Source organism: Ambystoma mexicanum, chromosome 1p, assembly GCF_040938575.1.
Source record: "Ambystoma mexicanum isolate Mex_15411 chromosome 1p, UKY_AmexF1_1, whole genome shotgun sequence".
NCBI lineage: Eukaryota > Metazoa > Chordata > Amphibia > Caudata > Ambystomatidae > Ambystoma > Ambystoma mexicanum.
In genome coordinates this window covers 592784504-592806504 of record NC_090921.1, presented here as the reverse complement: position 1 = coordinate 592806504, position 22001 = coordinate 592784504, and the positions used below count along the sequence as shown (strand labels likewise).

The window sequence follows — 22001 nt, the reverse complement described above, 5'->3', positions numbered from 1 at the left end:
ACAGGCCTGGGTTATTTTGCTAGGCTCTTTCTAGGCATCTGGCTTCCCGCTTAATGGAGAGGAGGAAACTGTTGAACCTTGGTTTGTGGTGGTGGTTGTTGTAGAGTTTTTGTAATTTGAGGGGTGCAATTTTGTTGAATGTCTGTGTGATGATGGTGTTGTCGGATGAAAGGGTGAGGGGAGGGGAATGTGGTATGGGTGGCGCTAAGGCTATGTTTGTAATGTACTTGGTTTGTCTGGCTGGGGGGCGAGGGAGATGTGTGTCATGTGATTGGATTTTGTGTGGTAGTGCAAGTGTGAATGGGATAGCAAAGTGGTCAGACCACGATACCTAGATTCGATTATCCACTGAGACATGATTTTTGCTTGCGATCAAAAGGTACAGGATGTTGCCAGCAATGTGTATGCGATAGTTGATGAGTTGTGTGAGGTCATAAGGGGTGAGTGAAGCAGGAGTAGTCTTTAGTATGGGATCAGTGTCTGGAACGAAACAACCAAGGTTGAAGTTGCCAAGGTAGATGTTGTTGCAGGGGGAGGTGTGGTTGTCGGTAGTAAAGTCAGTCTAGCCAGTGTGGAAGTTGGGAGTGTGTGTAGGGGGGCGATACATCAGGTGGAGAAAGGTGGGATGTGTGTGATGGCATGAGAGCGCTTGAAATGATGTGTATGCAGGGTTTGGGATAACTCATTTTGCATTTGTCTTAATATATGTGGCAATGCCACCACCTTGTTTGTGTGGGCAATCTGTGGTGGATGCATGTCAGAGATAATCGATGTGTGGTGGGGTTTGAGCCATGTTTCAGTGAGACCCACGTTACAGAAAAATCTATTCAGGATTTTTTATATAAACTGTGGTTTTCACAGGTAAGGCAATCTATTTTAAATCTGCTTCCAGAAAGCACATTTACAGGCCAGTCCCCCTTTGACTTAAACAGCACTTTTAATTACTTTAATTTTAATTTGATTTAAGTATTTTGGGGGAATACTGTTTAAGTCACAGAATGGAGGACCGGCCTGTAAATGAAACTGTGTGCAGTTAGATTTAAAATGAATTGCCTTACCTGTGAAAAACACAATTTATTTTTAAAAATCCTGAATAGATTTTTCTATGCATTAAGTGGAAAGGAGATTGGGGGAATCATTTTAGAAAGGGCTGGTGCATAAAATGAAAGCAAAAAAGCAAGGCATAATGCTTTTAAAGCTTATTTTTGTACTCCAACCCATTTTCCTGCTCATGCAAGGCGAAGGAGGGGCACAAAGCAGAGATAACATTGCTACTGTGCTTTCCGCCTCCATCTTGTGAACATCCCCTGTTGCAAAGCACATGAGCCCATACATAATATAACAGAAGGGATTTACAGTGACATACAAAATTGCATCATGAGGGGCATATACAGGGGGGTGCTGAGTTAAGATGGTCATCACTTCGCACATGCCACGGAACCCCCTAAACTGGAAATTTTGGGAAATGTTGGTTAAAAGATGAAAATGTTATTAAAAAAACATAAAACGCTGTTTTCGGCCTAGTCCCATTCATTTTTCTAAATGGAAAAAGTGCATTGATTGATCACCCATAGCACAAAAGCCGATGGATGGATTTGTACCAAATAAGGACAAAGCTTCACAGTTATTTTCTTTGATAGTTTGGGGTAAAAAGTTTTTAAAATATTCGATGGAGAAGGGGGTGCCCCCTGTTCTCAAACTATTTATTTCCCATGGTGCCTTGCAGCAGAGAGGCTGAAAGCTCTCCAGAAATTAAAAGCTGGAACTTTATTACTCGATGCAAGCAATTCCCGCAATAATAATTGGGGAGGCCGAAGATAAGTGTCCAAAACGCTATTTGGAGGAGAAAAAGGGATGCAATCGCATCAAGCTAGAGGTGGAGTGGGGTAAGAGGACACCATTTAAAGTTGTGGAGTTGGGGGTGGCTTGGGAAGCCAGTTATGGGTAGAACATTTTCGCAAATCTTACTGTGGCAACATTGCAAGACGCAATCAGAACAGAAACTGCGTCACACTAACCAAAGAGTGATAGAGTAATTGGAGAGGGTCAAAGAGGGAAAATCATTTGAGGGGAGGGAGGGTTCCAAGAAAGGACGAGGACACATTGAGGGCCTGTGAGGATGGGGAAGAGGTTCATTTTCTACTGTGTTTTACTTATCCGGGGAATACCGGGGGAAATCGCACGATATTACTGCAGCAATGTCATAAAACGCGATTGTACAAGCAACTGCGTCACTCAAACTAATAAAAGGGGTAATGGGAGATGGTTAGAATGAAAAAAAGCAAATGAGGGGAGTGCGGGGTAAAAGAAAGATGACGTGTACACCTGATGAGTGCCTTTGAGGACGGAGAAGTCTCATTTTCTACAGTTTTTTCCATTATCGCAGGAATCGGGACACTGCTAACCTACTGCAGGAATCGGACATTAATTCTGGTAAATTATAATGGCAAAAGGAAGAAGAAAAAACTAGTTTACACCTGCAGAGATCCCATCTACTAGGTAGGGGTCCATGGGTCTTCAGAATAAATATTCTTGTAAAATATACAGTCGCCAAAGCCATAGCTGCAACAACACCCTTGAAATTAAGCAGAGATGGGAAGTGATGACCATCTTAACTCGGCATCCCCCGGTTGCAAAGCCCAGGAGAATACATATAATATAACAAAAGGGATTTACAATGATATACAAAATTGCTTCATGGGAGAGATCTACGGGGGGGATGCCAAGTTAAAATGGTCATCACTTCCCACATCTGCCTAATTACATATATTAATAAAATAGAAGTTGGGTCTTGTATTGTGAATGCAAACATAGGTGGGACAACAGTAGGCAGGTTGCCTTTTCATTTCTGTAAACAAGCTGCTAATCTCTTTTTTCTTAATCTACTATTTTAACTGAAACTGAATATTCAGATTAAGAGCATTCTGTTTCTGTAAACAAATCAAATCCTAGCAATGTAAATATATTCCATAGATAGAAGTCATTACAATGCAAAGCAATGCGCACCCATGGTTAAAGCAATGACACCTACCCACAGACCACCTCACACAACCATAGCTCTCAAATGTTGCATAAAAGACAGCGATAAAATACGCCACGTGCTTATTATTTATATATTATTTATTTAATTTATTTATATGGCACCGATAAACCCATGGGCATCGGGGCACTCACATGAAAACAGACGTTTAGGGCCTCATCACGAGTTGGGCGGTAACGCCGGCGACATTAGTGGCGGCGCTAATAGCCCTATCGCCAAACCCCCCGGCGCTTTTAGCGCAGGATCATGGGTTTGGCGGAAGGGTTATTGCCCATTCCCCATTGGGCCCATTCGGGAATTCCTCATTCCCCATTGGGCCCAATGGGGAAAATGTGTGCTATTACCGTCGGCGGATTTCCCGCCGGCGGTAATAGCGCTGAAAATCGGCAATTTTGCCCCGGAATTCCCCCCAGCACAAAGCTGGGGGGAAATCTGCCAAACCCGTGATTTGGCGGACCCTTAAATGCGGTGGTAATAGCGCTACTGCCGCATTGAAGGGTTACCGCCAAACTCGTGATAAGGCCCTAAGACAAAACAGCTGCCTGCCTAAAAATGAGTTTCTCAGTTGAACAGTTCATCTGAATAGGCTCGTTTTCAGTGCCTTTCGGAACGCATATTGGTTCTTCTCCTGTCTCAATTGCACTGATAGCTTATTCCAACTCTTATTCTACCTAGGGTGCACCCAGGACAAGTTAGTATGGACAAGCAGAAAACACCTGGAAGCTTACCCCAAACAGAGCCAGGTTCCTTCCGATCTGCATGCATCACCACCACAGGAAATAACTAGTTTACTTCTCTCGCTTCTCCTGCTAACCAAACCCAACCCATTTTCTTGCAGGTCCCAAAGTACCAAGAGAACATGAAAGAAGCAAAAGCGTGCTGTAAAATACCCAATAAAAACCATGCCATAAACATAGCATAACTATGAACTTAACCATAAACGTAAACCAAACACAATTTGGTTATAAAACTTACAATGTTCATAATGGCCAGGATGTATTGTTCAATGTCCCGCCGGCCATGGTAGCCCACCATCTGTTTGTCAGCAACCACCAGGGTCTCCACGTATCGCTCTGTGCTGACGGACCGTTTTAAGGGCAGCTGACCCCTCTGCGTCTGGTTGCTGGACGGCTTCATGGGAGGTGGCCTAGGGTTCCTCAGCCACCAGTGCCTCCCCTTCCATGGTTTTTCATCTGTGAAATGATTAAACAATTTTAATCGATGAAAATAGTATTATCGTATTTGTTGGCATTGATGCCAATTATATACTTTTCCCAATTGATGCAGATTGAAAAAATAGATCATTTTTTACATGCAATTCCAATGTATATTCTACAGTTTTTGAAATTGTAATCTTATAGCAATTTTCTGATTGATTAGTAAACATAATACATTTGGAAAGGCTTCCTATGTCAACGAGGCAAGAGTTATCATCCTGTGGAGTGGTCTGGGGTTCCCTGCTGCTCAACGGCCTTTATGGCCATGTCACACAAGGGAAATGGTGTCCAATATACACAAGAGTCTGGATGCCCAGCCTGCCCTTGGGCCTGAACTTCCATATCACATTGTAGCTAGACTTATGACCTATTGAGACCTTGCATCCCAGGCTAAATTCAGTCATTAACTACCTGACCCACTCTGGCCTTTACTACAAAACCACAGTCTTGCCAGGAGCCCCCCTGGCATCGATTCCCATACCACAATCTGGTATGACTCTGTAAAGGAGCGGCAGGGGCACTCTCAGCAGTCACCCCGATTACAAGCAAGAGAGTAATTGGGCTCCAACAAAATCTCTGCTGCAAGAACGGAAGACTCAACCATTGGGCAAAGTTTACATCACACTAGAACAGCATGTCGTTCCCAGAGCTCTTGTCCTCCAAATATAGGTTACACCGTTTTAAAGGCTAGTGACATCATAAAAACAAGTTACGTCCCAAAATCCTGTTGGGGATGGGGATTTGTTAGTCGAGGAAAACTATATATGTAAACTATAGGGGTTAGTCTGATTATTGGATTGTCATTTCTGGTGGCTCCTCCTAGGACCACCCCTAAATGTTGCAATTACAAAGTTGCATGTTAACGGGGACATTATTGGCCCTTGCAACACTGTGCTTAACGTGAAAGGTAGCTACGGATTGGGCAGGACAGGCCTACTCAGCCTTGGGACCTTTGACAGCTACCAGGCTGAGTGAAACTATTCAAGGCAATGGGAATGATCACGAAGGTGCTGTGTGTTCCCAATAAGTTGCCATCTCTGATCACATAAGCCCCGAGAGCGTACATCCAGCTTTGAACCTAATTGTAGCTTTCCACCTTTGGTTCGGTCGGAACAACTTCCCTCCATCTACCTCGCATTAATAGGCACTGTCCTATTCTTCCAGGTCACGTGTGTGTGGACCATGAAATGGAGCTCTCCTGCTTGTAATTATTTGGATTTTAAGCTATATTCCTTGCAGGTGCCGTATTGCCTTGGTAAACTGGAAAGATTCCAGACTGCTCAACCTTCTCTCCTCACTTCCAGTGTTATGCTGATGACAATCGGCTCTCCTTTAAGCTTTCTTCATTTACCTCCTCCTCTCCCTCTTACCTGACTGCTATCCAGTCATGGTGCTGCCTTAATGCCAGTAAGACTGAGATTCATCTCATTGGGGCGCCTGCTCCCTGCTTTCCTCCGACTCTCTGGCTGCCCTTCTTGGCCCCCTCCCCTCACCCTCTTGTGAGGTAAAAACCCTTGTGGTCATCTTTGACTCCTCTCTCTCCTTCTCCCCCCAACTTTCAGCTCCACCTCCTCAAAGGCATTCTCCCTTTCCCCACCTTTCTCCAGAAGTTCAACATCTCCAGAGCTCTGGTTCTCTCTAAGCTTGACTACTATAACAGCTGCTTCTTCAATCTGCCTCTCTCCTCCCTGCGCCCTCTTCAACTAATCCAGCACAGGGCTGCAAACTTATCCTTGGCCTCAAGCCCAAGGACTGAATCTCTTCAGCCCTAAAATATCTACTCTGGCTCCCAGTGGCTGCAAGAATCAAATACAAGACCCTCTGCATCATCCACAAGGCTTTCTGGGGCCTGTGACCCTGCTACATCCAACTTTCTCTCCCAAGATACTTACCTGCTAGTGTCCTTCGGTCATCTAGCTCCAACTCCCTGCAGATCAGACATTTCTCCAAGCAGAGAGTGGGGGAAGATCTCTTTCTTCAGCAGGAGTCTCTCTCTGGATTGACCTTCCTGCCCCCCTCAGACTTGAGCCAGGTCTCCTCAAAGTTAGAAACCTCTCAAGGCCTTCCTTTTCTGTTCCTCCTTCCCTCTCCCACCCCTTGCTATAGTCCCCCTGCCACTGCGACAGGCCCCTTATGTGCCTTACAGTGGCAAGGCCCCGTTGTCCAGTCCTCCCCAGTACCCCTAAACCAGCACTTTCCCTCAGGCACGGTCCCCGGCTAGCCTATATCTGGTCCCCCACCTTGCACTATTTGAGCCATATCCCTGTTCGCTTGGCACTTGTCCTCTTGCGCTCCCTCAGTACTTGCCCTGCCCTTGGGGCCCCATCCCTCCTGCACTTCTCCTCTCCACCTTATCCCTTATCCCAGCCCCTCCGCCCTCTCCTGCCCCCTCCCCCTGCACTTATTGTCACTGCACTTGCATGATCTGAATGTCACAAGGCCTAGTAGGACAATTAATTGTTTTTTCCTCCCCTACCCCCTCCATTTTTGTCTTGTGGCGCCTTGAAACACTAGTGTATAGGCGCCATACAAATGTCCAATAAATAAAAATAAAAATGTTACATGCCAGATGTTCCTTCACCATTATTGCTGGAGGTACCATGTACTATGTAGCACTGTGGGAGTTATCAAGACATGACACTTTTGCTATTGATTTTAGTTTCGTGAGATTCACATATTGTATGCATACCCAAACCCGTAACTTTCACCATAAACCTTTTGTGTGATTTTAGTTTCAAGGAACAACAAAGCTTTAAACACATCATGTATTTAATCATAGCATGAGCATCTCAAATATGAGAGACTGCACATGCAACTGTATGGTCCATTGGGTCCATTTGAGACAGGGTTACAGAATCCATGATGTTATGGGACGAGTGACAAGAACATGCAATTGGGGCAGTATGAGAGCATTGGTTTTGTAGCATATTTGCATTTCATTACACATGTGCACTTTGAGGCAGAAGGAGACAGCATGATTTTCCCACTGTTTGGTCAGAATGTTTGTCAAGTGCCAAAGCTGAGATCAGAACCCAGGTCTGAAGCATACAAATGTAGCCATGAATCCAACTCTCCATCTGATCATAGGTTTATCCAGGGCCTGGCCAAAGACCCCCTCAGATGCAACGAAATCTGTGTTCAGCACAAAACACTGATGAACCAATTTACAGGCCGATTCATGGAATAATTAGCGCGGCGCAAGTGGGCAAAAACGTGCGAATCGCAGTGGAATAGCGAAAATCGCAGTGCAAGTGCGAAAATCACACCAAAAGCAGCGCACATCGATTCATGGAAGGCCGTGCGCGAGAAAACCAGCGGATGTCCGATAAAAAAGTGCGCGGCGCACGCTGGCGCACAGGCCATCTAACAGCGTGCGCCAGGTCACAGCGAAAATCGCACAGGCCACAGCGAAATTCGCACATAGCGCGGCGCACGCTACAAAAGTAGGCGGAACACGGGCGTAACACTCGGAATGGGGAACAACTTGCCAAAACGTGGGCGTCACGGGGGAAGTACAGGGCACAAGTGCGCGGAACGCCCACACGCTCGCCTACAACACGTATTCATGGAATAGAATAGGGCAAAAAAGCGCACGCTCAAACCAGCGCACAGGCACAAACACGACCGCCACAAGAAAGCAGGCGGTAGCGTCTCTGCGGCTGTAAGAAATGTGCGCCAAAAGGTGCGCCAACAAATAGCACCTATATACTGCCATGATGAATGTCCTATACTGTGGCCCTCCAGGACAAATGACGTGCAAAGGGGTACCCACAAACACGGACACCCGCTGACAAAAAATACGCGTGCGTGTATACCGGGGTGCGCGGGAAGTCTCACACGCGATTTGGCCGGGTACGTGGATTTCAGGGGTGCGCGGGAAGTTCCACACGCGATTTCAGCAGGGTACGTGTATTTCAGGGGTGCGCGGGAAGTTCCACACGCGATTTCAGCAGGGTACGTGTATTTCAGGGGTGCGCGGGAAGTTCCACACACGATTGGCCCAGTGCGAGCATGGTACGTGTCTTTCAGGGGTGCGCGGGAAGTTCCACACACGATTGGCCCAGTGCGAGCAGGGTACGTGTATTTCAGGGGTGCGCGGGAAGTTCCACACGCGATTTCAGCAGGGTACGTGTATTTCAGGGGTGCGCAGGAAGTTCCACACGCGATTTCAGCAAGGTATGTGTATTTCAGGGGTGCGCGGGAAGTACCACACACGATTGGCCCAGTGCGAGCAGGGTACGTGTATTTCAGGGGTGCGCGGGAAGTTCCACACACGATTGGCCCAGTGCGAGCAGGGTACGTGTATTTCAGGGGTGCGCGGGAAGTTACACACGCGATTTCATCAAGGTATGTGTATTTCAGGGGTGCGCGGGAAGTTCCACACGCGATTTCAGCAGGGTACGTGTATTTCCGGGGTGCGCGGGAAGTTCCACACGCGATTTCAGCAAGGTATGTGTATTTCAGGGGTGCGCGGGAAGTTCCACACGCGATTACAGCAGGGTACATGTATTTCAGGGTGCACGGGAAGTTCCACACACGATTGGCCCAGTGCGAGCAGGGTACGTGTATTTCAGGGGTGCGCGGGAAGTTACACACGCGATTTCAGCAAGGTATGTGTATTTCAGGGGTGCGCGGGAAGTACCACACACGATTGGCCCAGTGCGAGCAGGGTACGTGTATTTCAGGGGTGCGCGGGAAGTTCCACACACGATTGGCCAAGTGCGAGCAGGGTACGTGTATTTCAGGGGTGCGCGGGAAGTTACACACGCGATTTCATCAAGGTATGTGTATTTCAGGGGTGCGCGGGAAGTTCCACACGCGATTTCAGCAGGGTACGTGTATTTCAGGGGTGCGCGGGAAGTTCCACACGCGATTTCAGCAAGGTATGTGTATTTCAGGGGTGCGCAGGAAGTTCCACACGCGATTACAGCAGGGTACATGTATTTCAGGGGTGCGCGGGAAGTTCCACACACGATTGGCCCAGTGCAAGCAGGGTACGTGTTTTTCAGGGGTGCGCGGGAAGTTACACACGCGATTTCAGCAGGGTATGTGTATTTCAGGGGTGCACGGGAAGTACTACACACGATTGGCCCAGTGCGAGCAGGGTACGTGTATTTCAGGGGTGCGCGGGAAGTTCCACACACGATTGGCCCAGTGCGAGCAGGGTACGTGTATTTCAGGGGTGCGCGGGAAGTTCCACACACGATTGGCCCAGTGCGAGCAGGGTACGTGTATTTCAGGGGTGCGCGGGAAGTTACACACGCGATTTCATCAAGGTATGTGTATTTCAGGGGTGCGCGGGAAGTACCACACACGATTGGCCCAGTGCGAGCAGGGTACGTGTATTTCAGGGGTGCGCGGGAAGTTCCACACACGATTGGCCCAGTGCGAGCAGGGTACGTGTATTTCAGGGGTGCGCGGGAAGTTCCACACGCGATTTCAGCAGGGTACGTGTATTTCAGGGGTGCGCGGGAAGTTCCACACGCGATTTCAGCAGGGTATGTGTATTTCAGGGGTTCTGGGGAGTACCACACGTGAATTGGCCGTGTGGGCCCTCCCAGGTGTACTCTCCACAACCTCCACGGACCCTGCAGCCAGCCCACACCACGGGGGACTACCCTGCACCCCTGCCCATGTCCCGCAGGCAGCCCATTCACCATGGGCATGCCCCCCAGCCAACCCACATGTCACCTTGCACTACTGATCAACTATGCATGTCTACCACCACCCCCACCCCCCAGCAGTGCAGGGGCAGCCTCCACCAGGCCCCCACTCATGTCCCCCTGCACCCCCAACCCCCAGCATCCAGGGTCACCCTACACCAGGCCCCCACTCATGTCTCCCACCACCCCCACCCCCCTGCCACCATGGGCAGCCTCCACCAGGCACCCACTCATGTCCCCCTGCACCCCCACCCCCCAGCAGTGCAGGGGCATCCTCCACCAGGCCCCCACTCATGTCTCCCACCACCCCCACCCCCCTGCCACCATGGGCATCCTCCACCAGGCCCCCACTCATGTCTCCCACCACCCCCACCCCCCTGCCACCATGGGCATCCTCCACCAGGCCCCCACTCATGTCTCCCACCACCCCCACCCCCCTGCTACCATGGGCATCCTCCACCAGGCCCCCACTCATGTCTCCCACCACCCCCACCCCCCAGCATCCAGGGTCACCCTCCACCAGGCCCCCACTCATGTCCCCCTGCACCCCCACCCCCCAGCAGTGCAGGGGCAGCCTCCACCAGGTGCTCACAATCCCCAATCATGTGCGTAATGGACAGCCTCCACAGCCAAAAAGCCCTACCAAGTAACCCATTCACCCACATGGAAATGGAAATCACATGTTACACCCCCAATGTTCATGAAGCTAATGAACCCATGTCCGTCACACACAATGGTTGCATTGAATGGGAAAACACACAACATGACATGCATGAAACCAATGAGATGATACCACACAATGAAGTATGCAAACAAAATTGTATTGAAAAAAATAAAAAATGCTAAAGAAAGAAAACAAACTACAATGTGAATGAGAAAAAAAAAACATGTATGTCCGTATAAAAAACTACCAAGGGTCCATGAGCCCAACTGAACAAAGGAAACCTACTAAAAAACCTACCTAAAAATCAACTATATACAAAAAGTGGAGCAGTGTCCGTCGACTCCAAATCATAATAATAAAGAAAGGAAACCTAAAACTAAAGAACTATATACAAAGGCGGCGGGCTAGTCCAGCGGCTCACTCCGTGGTGTCCCGGGCCAGGGCATCATCGAACTCCTGTTCGATGTCCCGGAGGCGGTCCAGTTCCATGGCCCCGAGGGTCCGCAGGGACGACGCTGTGTCCTCCTCCAACCCCCTGCGGATTGCCTCGAGGCACTCGGCCCGCCTCAGGGCCCTCCGCATGGAGTTCTCCGCCCTGACCATTGTGAGCCGCGCTCTTCCGCCCGCCGCCGCTCCGCACCTATGGCGTGGCCCAACCGCTGCCACACGGAAGACACTCTCTGTCCTGGGTCCCCCTGCCCTCCGGCCGATGCCTGCCCCTCCGATGTCGAAAGCCCAGAGCCTGCATGTCTCCCACCATGTTGCTGCTGCTGCTGCTCTGCCTCTGCCCGTGCACTGCCTCCTGCTGCCTGCACATCCTCTGCCCGGCTGGGGTGCACTTGTTGATGTGGCCACCCCTGCTGGACCTCCGACTCCCGACTGTGGCAGGGATGCCTCCTCCACCAGCCTGGCCGCACCGTCAGAGGCAGCTCCACAGGGCACCCAGGTGACTGATGGGTGGGAAGATGGCACAGAGGACGACTGGCGCGTAGGGGGTCCAGTTGAGGAGGGGGTCGGAGCAAGCCCCATCAGATGGAGGAATCCCGCCTGGGTGACCTGTCCCAGCAGGCTGACGTGGTCAACGAGCCATTCGAGATGACGTGCAGTCTCTCCATGAAAAGACTGCAGGTCACCTCGCATGGCCCGTTGACGCAACGCCACACCAGCCAGGACAGGCTCAACCCGGACCTGGATGGCCACGTCCGCAAGCAGAGGAAGGCCAGTTGACGTCAGCTCATCCCCTGCCTGAAAACGGGTCTGGACGTAGACATCCCTGCTGGTGCAAGATGATGCAGGGACAGGCTCGGGGACAGGATTGCACACAGGCACCTCTGCGGCCGCCTGTGCTGCCTCCTGTCCCTGGTCCTGCACTGCACCACTAGCACCAGTGGGATCCCCACCTCCAGACCCCGTCTCTGGTGCTTGCGCGGCCCCCTCCTCCACCAAACCCCCCACCAACCTGGATGACTCCGTGCCATCTTCCCCCGTTGGGCCCTGTGGGCTCCCAGCTGCCCCTTCTGCTGCCGAGGAGTCCAATTGCAACCTCCGCCTCTTGGACCTCCCCCCGGCAGCTGCGGCCTGGGACGCGGCACCGGACTCCTCACTCCCCGACGAGATGACAACACGGGAGGGGAGCCGGGCCTTGCGTCTCCGGCTGGCGGTCGAATCCCCGCCGCTGTGCTCCACAGCACCTTCTCCGCCCTCTTCATCAGTTGACGCTGCAGACAGGGAGAAACAAAACACAGGCATCAGGGCACTGTACAATGGACACATACACGCATGACAGTTGCACATGAGTGGCATTGGCAAACCTCAGACATGTCATCACAATCCCCAACACACATGCAACTGGCACACATGAGCCATACCACAGCCATATCGCAACTGCCACCACCATCCCTACACATACAACAGCATCAGCAGCCAAAGGGGAGCCAGACATCACATGCAACACAGGAAGTGCACCACACATGTACACACACCACCACACTTGCATGCATGTCTACACCTCTGCCAAGTGTCGCACTGTTCAGACGGGCATCCATGTCACATCTGCCAATCAGGCTTCAACATACCGCTGTCACATGCATCCATGTTGCATCACTGTTGCACCCTTGACAAATACACACACATGCACATGTACACAGTGCTCATACATGCAGCCGAAAACAACATACATGCCTGACATCACGGACATGTCTACTTACATACACATTCATCCAAACATGTGTGCACGCACAACTGCATTTGCCATGCAAGCCCACACACACAAGCACCATCCATGTCTCACACATTACAGCCCTCGCATGTGTCAGCCCCACGGCCCTGTACACCCCCACCCATACTCGACCCCATACAAACAGATGTGCAACCGACACAATGGCGAATGATCACCACACGCACTGCTCACAATCAGGATGCATGTACACTCACCGCTCGACTCCAGGCGGGTCTGCTTCTCTAGGACCTGGACGTGGAGCGCTGGGGATATGCGTTCCAGGACCCCCATCTGTTCTTCCGACAAGTGGCCCCGGCGCCCCTTGGCATCCGCTGCCTTCAAGAGGCGCCGGCCCTTGTTCAGGGTCCTGGACCTGAAGTCCTCCCAGCGCTTCCTGACATGTTGTAAGTCCCGGACTGCCACCCCCTCCGCGTTGATGGCAGTCACGATGTCAGTCCAGATCCGAGTCCGTCCTTCCTTGTCGGCGCGGGAACTTCCAAAGAGGGCATCATACTGCCCCAGGACTTGCTCCACCAGGACACCAACTTCGGTGGCACTGAAGCTGGTGCCCCTCTGCCTCTCTGGCCGGGGGTTGTCAGTGGTCACAGATGGTGTATGCCCCGACATGACAACCCCAGAGGCAGGAGTGGGTGGGCAACTGGGTCCTGGGGCTGGGCTGTGGAGCGATGGAATTCCAGTCGGGAGTCTTCGGTTCCAGCAGGGGTGGTCACAGCAACAGCACCCCTGGCTGATGTGCAGGCAGCAAATGGCAGTGCACGTGGGCAGCAGGCAGTCAGGCAGCAGCAGATGGCAGGTGGGAGCGTGCTCGGGGCTCTGGGGGGCAGTAGTTCGGCCTTCTGGGCAGGAGCGTGGTCTTCCGTGTGCTTACGCATGGCCAGCTTGGTATGGAGTGATTTGGCACGTGAAAATCCTGCACGTCAGCGTGAAAACCGAGGAAAGGCCCTTAGCGCGTAAGCGCGTCAGCACGCATACGCGAATCTATTGGACCAAAGGCCCTCAGCGCGTAAGCGCGTCTGTGACGTGACCCGCACGGGTGTTTCCCACACAGCACGTGATGACAGAGCACACGTGGATAGACTGCACGTCAGAGTCTCATCGCGTGTAATTGGACAGCACGTCAGAGTCTCATCGCGTGTAATTGGACAGCACGTCAGAGTCTCATCGCGTGTAATTGGACAAAAGTGCGCGTACACGCGATTGGCCTATGTACGTGTATATCAGGTGTGCGCGGACACTTACACACGCAAGTACGTCAGCGCACCTGTATCCCGGTGTGCGGGCAATTTCCACACGCTATTGGACTGTGCACTGGATTTCAGGGGTGCGCGGGTCACACGCTCGCCTACAACACGCGCAACGCATCAATTTGCGCGCTAACAAAATAACTAGCTCAGACCCAGGATGAACATACCGTTCCTAGCAGCAGTGGCCGTGGCCTACCAAAGGAGGAGGAGGAGGAGGAGGAGGATAGTCAGGGCCAGAATATTCACACCCAGAACCAGCCTTTTCGGGATGCCTGATGACCAGGTGCATGGGAGGTACAGGTTTCCACCACACATCATACTGGACCTGGTGAGTGAGTGGGAGGACGACCTCACATCACCCACCCTGTGCTCCCAAGCACTCAGCCCCCTGGAGAAGGTCCTCAATGTACTGCACTTCTTAGCCACTGGATCATTTCAGCGGACAAGTGCCATTGTGGGTGGTGTATCACAGGCCACCCAGTCACGCTGCCTACACCAGGTCTTGAACATCATCACTGCACGCCCATCAGTCCGCAGGCACATATACCTGCCCAGAACCCCTGCAGAAAGGCATGCTGCCGACCTGGATTTTTACGCTGTGGCACGATTCCCCAAAGTGCTAGGTGCCATCGACTGCACCCATGTGGCTCTACGTCCCCCCAGGGCATCTGAGCACATCTATAGGAACCGCAAGCACTGGCATTCCATCAACGTGCAGGTAGTATGTAATGCCAAGGGAATCATCACCTCAGTATATGCCAACTATCCTGGGTCAACCCACGACAGCTTCATTTACCGAATGTCCACCCTAAGCCGGGACCTAGATGCTGGCCGGCATGGCGATACATGGCTGCTTGGTGAGTATGAATGCCACTGCACATGCATGCATGTCAGATACTGAGCAAGGTCACAACCCCACCAATGATACCAATCACCACCTCCACAGGGGACAGTGCCTACCCTCTCAGCCCCCACATGATGACACCAATTCGGAACCCCACCACGCCACCCCAGGTAAGATATAACGCTGCCCACATTACAACCCGGGGCATAGTGGAGCGCACATTCGGAGTGCTGAAGTCACGCTTTCGCTCCCTTGACCGTTCTGGCGGGCAGCTGTTGTACGCTCCCCCAGTAGTGTGCAGGATCATAGTGGCAGCATGTGTCCTGCACAACGTTGCAACACGCCGGGGCCTGGCCGTTGACATGGTGGTGCCCCCCCATCCCCAACCACATGCACAGCCGCTGCGCATGGGAGGTGAAAGGGCACGGGGGGAGGCAGCCCGTACACAGCTAGTGGCTAATTACTTCACATAGAAATCACACCCCTGTGGAGTGCACACTGCCCTGGCACATTCCATCTGACAATCAATGATGACTCAACCTGACACTGATCCTGAATGTCTGGAGAAAGAACCGTGAAAACCATATCAGCCTGAGATTGTTCACCTGGAAGTGTCACAATGTGTGCATCCCTACCCACACTGACACCACCAATGCAGTTTTGTGAAGTTACACATTCAAGCAGCTAAAATTAATACCCACTTGCAAAATGCAACAAGAGGACAGTGCCATGTCAGCCAACCCAACCCCAGCACCGCCACACGACACACCGTGCCATGTCATGGCATTTGCAGGTAAACAAAGTAATCCCCACAACATGACACTAGTGTCACAATGTACAGTGTCCCTATTAGAAACTTGCAACACGTGAAATGCTCACAGTAATGGCGGACCAACAACAAACTTGAGCACGTACTACCATGAACTTGACATCACTAATGTTTAATATTAGTAGTCTCACCACCTGGAAATGCCTGCACTCCCACCACTACCAACTGTGCAGTGTTGGCACCTGTAGAGTTCTAGGTGCATTGCTGCCAACATGGACCACATCTCCAGACTAGAGGTCCTTGTGTAGACATGAGGAAGGGACCTGCAAATTGGGAGGTAGACACAGAAGATGAGTTACACATCAATGCAACATGCAGTGTACAACACAACAGCAATATGCACTAGGAATGTATACACAGTATTGACTACAGACTGCCCACACAGCTCATGGGAGTCCAACGTCACTGTGTAATTCACTGTCACTTGGGCACACCCTTTGCAAGCCCATGGAAACGGGAAGCAGGAGGGGTCTGTGTGACTCAAACCCAAGCATCTGAACCAAATACATTACAAGCCTGCATGTGCCCAGCCACAATGCAGCGTATGCCCACAGGAACCACGGAAGCCAACAAATCATCCCAAAAAAATTGGGAATAAAAGAAATAAAAATAAAAACAAAAATAAAAATAAAAAAAAAATAAAAATGGCCATTGAAGGGCCCGGGGGGGTTGGGGAGGCCACCCAGGAGGTCCGAGGACAGGATGCACACCAGAACCCACCTGCGTGGATCCTGGGAAAAAAAAAACACCTCCATGGGCTCATGGCCCACACGGCTACCCTATTGTGGGAGTATCACTGCTGTCGCTATTATCACCCTGTGCAGCTGCATCGGGAGGTGGTTGCACTATGGGAGGCAGCCCACGCAAGGCCCTAGTCTGCTCCTCCATGGCTGCAAGCATGCGAGTGTGGTAGGTCTGGTTCTGGAGGATGAGTGTGCGGAGGTCCCCATGCAACAACTCACGGGATGCCCGGACCTCTGCCCTCATTGCCTGCATCTCAGCTGAGAGTGTACGGGTGAGACGCTCCAGCTGCTGTTCTGTCCTTTGGTGTGTAGAAGCCTCAAGCTCAACAAGAGTCGTCCTGAGGTGAAGGAGCTCCTGCCTCAGGGCTTCCCTGTGGCCCTGGGACTCAATGGAGATGGCCTCCTGCAGAGTCGCCAGTGCCGCCCGCCTGTCCCTGTTGGACCCCAACATGTCCTCCCTGTGTGACTGGCAGATGGAGTCGGTTGCCTGCTCTAGTCGCTCCATCAGCCTTTCAGGGGGGACAATGGAAGTGGCCACCCTATCCATGGCCTGAGCCATCATCTCGGATGATGCTGCCTGTTGGGTTGCCATACCGTAAATGGATTGCTCCCATGCAGTATTGCCAGGTGGCGTACGGCCACCACGTCGGCGGGCACCACACCTGTCTGGGGCAAGGCGAACTGCGCCTTGCTGTGCCGGCACTGCCTGAGGCTGCAGGACTGCATTCCCCCTCTGATCTGCTGGCCCAGGAACAGGATCAGATGTCACGGAGTGTGACCCTGCATCCGTAACCACCAAAGACGTAGGTGCCAACACTGACATCCCCATTGAGGGTTCTGACCCTGGTGCAGGTGGGTGAGACAGAACAGAATCCTTCCCTGGAACACTCACCTGCGACGGCACGTAGGTCTCATCCGAATCAACACCTGAGTACAGCTCGGGGGAGGTGCAGCCAGAGACACCCCTTGAGAGCAGGACCTGCAGCACTTGTGGGTTCTCACCCACCACCACACCACGTCCCTCACTGGTGGTTGGTCGGCCCTCGGACCCCTCCTGGGTCTGCACCATCTCCACAACCCCAGCAGTATCAGGTGCGTCTTCCCCTGCAAAGACATAAAAACAAAGAAATGGAAACAGGCATTAGCACCATGGCACACAATGAGGGCTGAGAAGCAAGAGAACCAGTACTTGTTTGACACATGTCCCACATGACTAAAACCCTCCCATGCATGCACCCTCACTGCGTATGAAGGGCAGGCAAATGGCACACACTGATGACACCAAGATGGAAGATGAACACATTTTCTGCATGCTGCCTAGCAGTGGCATCACACATTGGCCTGTGATTGGCAGGTGAAACACACATGCCATCACACAGATGGCATGTACCATTGCTATTGAGTGAAGATGGAGAGGAGGGCAGCACCTATTCATTCTGTCCAGTTCCCGCATGTAATAGCTTTTCTAATTCAAACAGGTCAGATTCTTCACCTGGAGCTGCCAGTCCGAAATGGTCCAATTGCACAGGGACATGTTTGAACAAATGATATCCAGGTAACAAAGTCACTCCACTTTACCATAGCCATGTCAGACATGTGACTAGAGGACTGCGACATGCCTAGTAAAAGTGGTGGAATGTAAAAAATCTGACTAAATGAACAGTGGAAAATTTTGCAACAATGTTGTGGCAAGGTGACACTTCAAGGGCAACTGGCGTGCAGTTGGGCTAGATGTCTACTGTTGGCAGAAGGGATACAACAGCTATGGGCAAATTCAGCTGCGCAGGATGTATTGCATGAAGCACATGGCTGACCCATACGATTCAGGCGCACACACTCTCACCTGGCACACAAACAGAAGCCCTCACACACACCATGCACATGGATGACACACACATGCATGTGCACTCACCGGACAATGCCTCGTAATCAGCCAAATCTCCCACGCCTTGGATCTGTTCCTCCGTGACGTAGGTCCCAGCGACTGACTCATGTGGAGTGAGTTCCATGTCTACTACTGGAGACCCACCTCCAGTCACTAGAGTTGCGGCATGACTTGAGGCCAGCTTACTCTTTGCCCTGCGCTTTAGATCATTCCAGCGCTTATAGCAATCATTGGCTGTGCGCCTCACGATTCCAAGGGCACTTACGATGTCCGCAACGGTCTGCCAGTGTGCCTGGCGTTGTGCAGGTGTGGTCTTGGATCCTGCAACAATGACCATCTCGTTGTTATGTGCGGACACATACTCGACAAGTGCATTCAGTTCGTCATCCGTGAAGCTGGGCTTCCTGGACGGGCCGGACTGTGTAGCCGTGTCTGGGGCATCAGCCTGTGCCGGACGAGCACTCTTCCTCTTCCGCTTGGAAGGTGGTGGTGATCCTGAGTGTCCTGCGCCGCTCTGGACACTAGGGGCAGGAGCCCTGGTGGACTCTGTATCAGGAGTGTGGGATTGCACACTCAGCATGGGAGTTGGTGCAGGCATTGGCTCTAGTGTGATGGTGTCAGGGGGTATATCAGCAGCATGGACTAGGACCGACACTGTCCGTGCTGGGTGTGTGAGGGCTGGGGTGGATGGAGCCGCAGCTGCCCCTGCAGCCTCTCCGCCCTGCCAACTTGGTGCAGCAGATGACCTTGCTGCCCCAGATGCACGTGGCATGGTGACATCAACGTGCACCAGCGCACGTCTCATAGGCCTGCTGACCTGGAAGTCAGCCATGGAGTCAGCCAGGTCTGGTGCCACAATGGGCTGGTCCAACAAGGGCTGAGCATGGATGGTGTCAGCCACATCAGCCTCAACGGGAGGGGGGGGGATTATGGGTGCCCTTGACTGGTCCTCCACACATGGGGGGACAGGCTCACCCTGCAAGTAACGACCACGTCCCCTACCGGATCCACCACGGCCACCACTTGTGGCTCTTCCACCTTTGCCACCCTTACGGAATCCTCGCCTCCCAGCCATGGCACTGATGTTAATGTGCGTATGGGAGTGGCAGTAAAATATTGTCCTGGGCAATTGGGGGTCAAAGGGGTTGGGTACCAGATGGTAATTGTACCCTAGTGCTCTTGCAAGGCTGATTGTAACCCCTGGGGAAAGATGACGGGTCACGCTACGCACAGGAGCCCCAAAAAAGGGAGATGACGTGCACGCAACCCCTCCTAGACCACGTGTGCAGAAAGAAAAACCTGCACTACGCTGTGGCACCCAGTAACACAAGAATGAACGTATGCGTGTCACACGCAGCCTAGAATGACCTCTGAAGGGGTAGGCTACACACGGGGCAAGCACAGATGTTAGATACGTGCGTGACTCACCTTCTGCCAGGTAAAAGAGCGTGAAAAAGGAGCGCGTTTGGTTGGCAACACCCCCGCCAAAAGAAGATATGTACGCTGTCTGAGGAGACAGGACAACAGTAGAAGGGAACACTGTTTGAAGGAACAGGCCCAGGTAAACCAGTAAAAGAGAAAAAGGAGAAAAATCTGTCAGAGGTAACAGGGAATACGAACTTGAAACGCCGTGAAGTAAATCGCGTGTGAACCGACAAGAAGTACAGAATTCACCCACTCGCTCTCCACGAAAAGCATGTACAAGGATATGGTGTTCTACGCGTACCTTTTATACAGGCCCACACGTCCAGCGTCACTTACGCGGCGTCTACGAGCTAGGGCCATTTCCACCAATTACACGCTTTGTGACTTATGCGTGTAAGGCCATTTCCACCAATTACACGCTTTGTCACTTCTGCGTGTACGCCCATTTACACCAATCACACGCGATGACACTCTGACGTGCAGTCTTTCCACGTGTGCTCTGTCATCACGTGCTGTGTGGGAAACACCCGTGCGGCTCACGTCACAGACGCGCTTACGCGCTGAGGGCCTTTGGTCCAATAGAATCGCGTATGCGTGCTGACGCGCTTACGCGCTAAGGGCCTTTCCTCGGTTTTCACGCTGACGTGCAGGATTTTCACGTGCCAATTCACTCCGTACCAAGCTGGCCACGTAAGCACACGGAAGACCACGCTCCTGCCCAGAAGGCCGAACTACTGCCCCCCAGAGCCCCGAGCACGCTCCCACCTGCCATCTGCTGCTGCCTGACTGCCTGCTGCCCACGTGCACTGCCATTTGCTGCCTGCACATCAGCCAGGGGTGCTGTTGCTCTGACCACCCCTGCTGGAACCAAAGACTCCCGACTGGAATTCCATCGCTCCACAGCCCAGCCCCAGGACCCAGTTGCCCACCCACTCCTGCCTCTGGTGTTGTCATGTCGGGGCAAACACCATCTGTGACCACTGACAACCCCCGGCCAGAGAGGCAGAGGGGCACCAGCTTCAGTGCCACCGAAGTTGGTGTCCTGGTGGAGCAAGTCCTGGGGCAGTAAGATGCCCTCTTCGGAAGTTCCCGCGCCGACAAGGAAGGACGGACTCGGATCTGGACTGACATCGTGACTGCCATCAATGCGGAGGGGGTGGCAGTCCGGGACTTACAACATGTCAGGAAGCGCTGGGAGGACTTCAGGTCCAGGACCCTGAACAAGGCCCGGCGCCTCTTGAAGGCAGCGGATGCCAAGGGGCGCCGGGGCCACTTGTCGGAAGAACAGATGGGGGTCCTGGAACGCATATCCCCAGCGCTCCACGTCCAGGTCCTAGAGAAGCAGACCCGTCTGGAGTCGAGCGGTGAGTGTACATGCATCCTGATTGTGAGCAGTGCGTGTGGTGATCATTCGCCATTGTGCCGGTTGCACATCTGTTTGTATGGGGTCGAGTATGGGTGGGGGTGTACAGGGCCGTGGGGCTGACACATGCGAGGGCTGTAATGTGTGAGACATGGATGGTGCTTGTGTGTGTGGGCTTGCATGGCAAATGCAGTTGTGCGTGCACACATGTTTGGATGAATGTGTATGTAAGTAGACATGTCTGTGATGTCAGGCATGTATGTTGTTTTCGGCTGCATGTATGAGCACTGTGTACATGTGCATGTGTGTGTATTTGACAAGGGTACAACAGTGATGCAACATGGATGCATGTGACAGCGGTATGTGGAAGCCTGATTGGCAGATGTGACATGGATGCCCGTCTGAACAGTGCGACACTTGGCAGAGGTGTAGACATGCATGCAAGTGTGGTGGTGTGTGTACATGTGTGGTGCACTTCCTGTGTTGCATGTGATGTCTGGCTCCCCTTTGGCTGCTGATGCTGTTGTATGTGTAGGGATGGTGGTGGCAGTTGCGATATGGCTGTGGTATGGCTCATGTGTGCCAGTTGCAATGACATGTGTGTTGGGGATTGTGATGACATGTCTGAGGTTTGCCAATGCCACTCATGTGTAACTGTCATGCGTGTATGTGTCCATTGTACAGTGCCCTGATGCCTGTGTTTTGTTTCTCCCTGTCTGCAGCGTCAACTGATGAAGAGGGCGGAGAAGGTGATGTGGAGCACAGCGGCGGGGATCCGGCCGCCAGCCGGAGACGCAAGGCCCGGCTCCCCTCCCGTGTCGTCATCTCGTCGGGGAGTGAGGAGT

The 22001-nt window shown here is 52.3% G+C and overlaps 1 protein-coding gene across 1 annotated transcript in view; it reads right to left on the bottom strand.

Moving 5' to 3' along the window:
• The window catches only part of ADAMTS10 (ADAM metallopeptidase with thrombospondin type 1 motif 10), a 932646-nt gene that overhangs the window by 555488 nt on the left and 355157 nt on the right, over positions 1-22001 (bottom strand). Inside the window, exon 5 of the mRNA XM_069649542.1 lies at positions 4016-4233. Within this exon, the coding sequence (XP_069505643.1) occupies positions 4016-4233 (218 nt within the window). The remainder of the gene's footprint in view (positions 1-4015; positions 4234-22001) is intronic.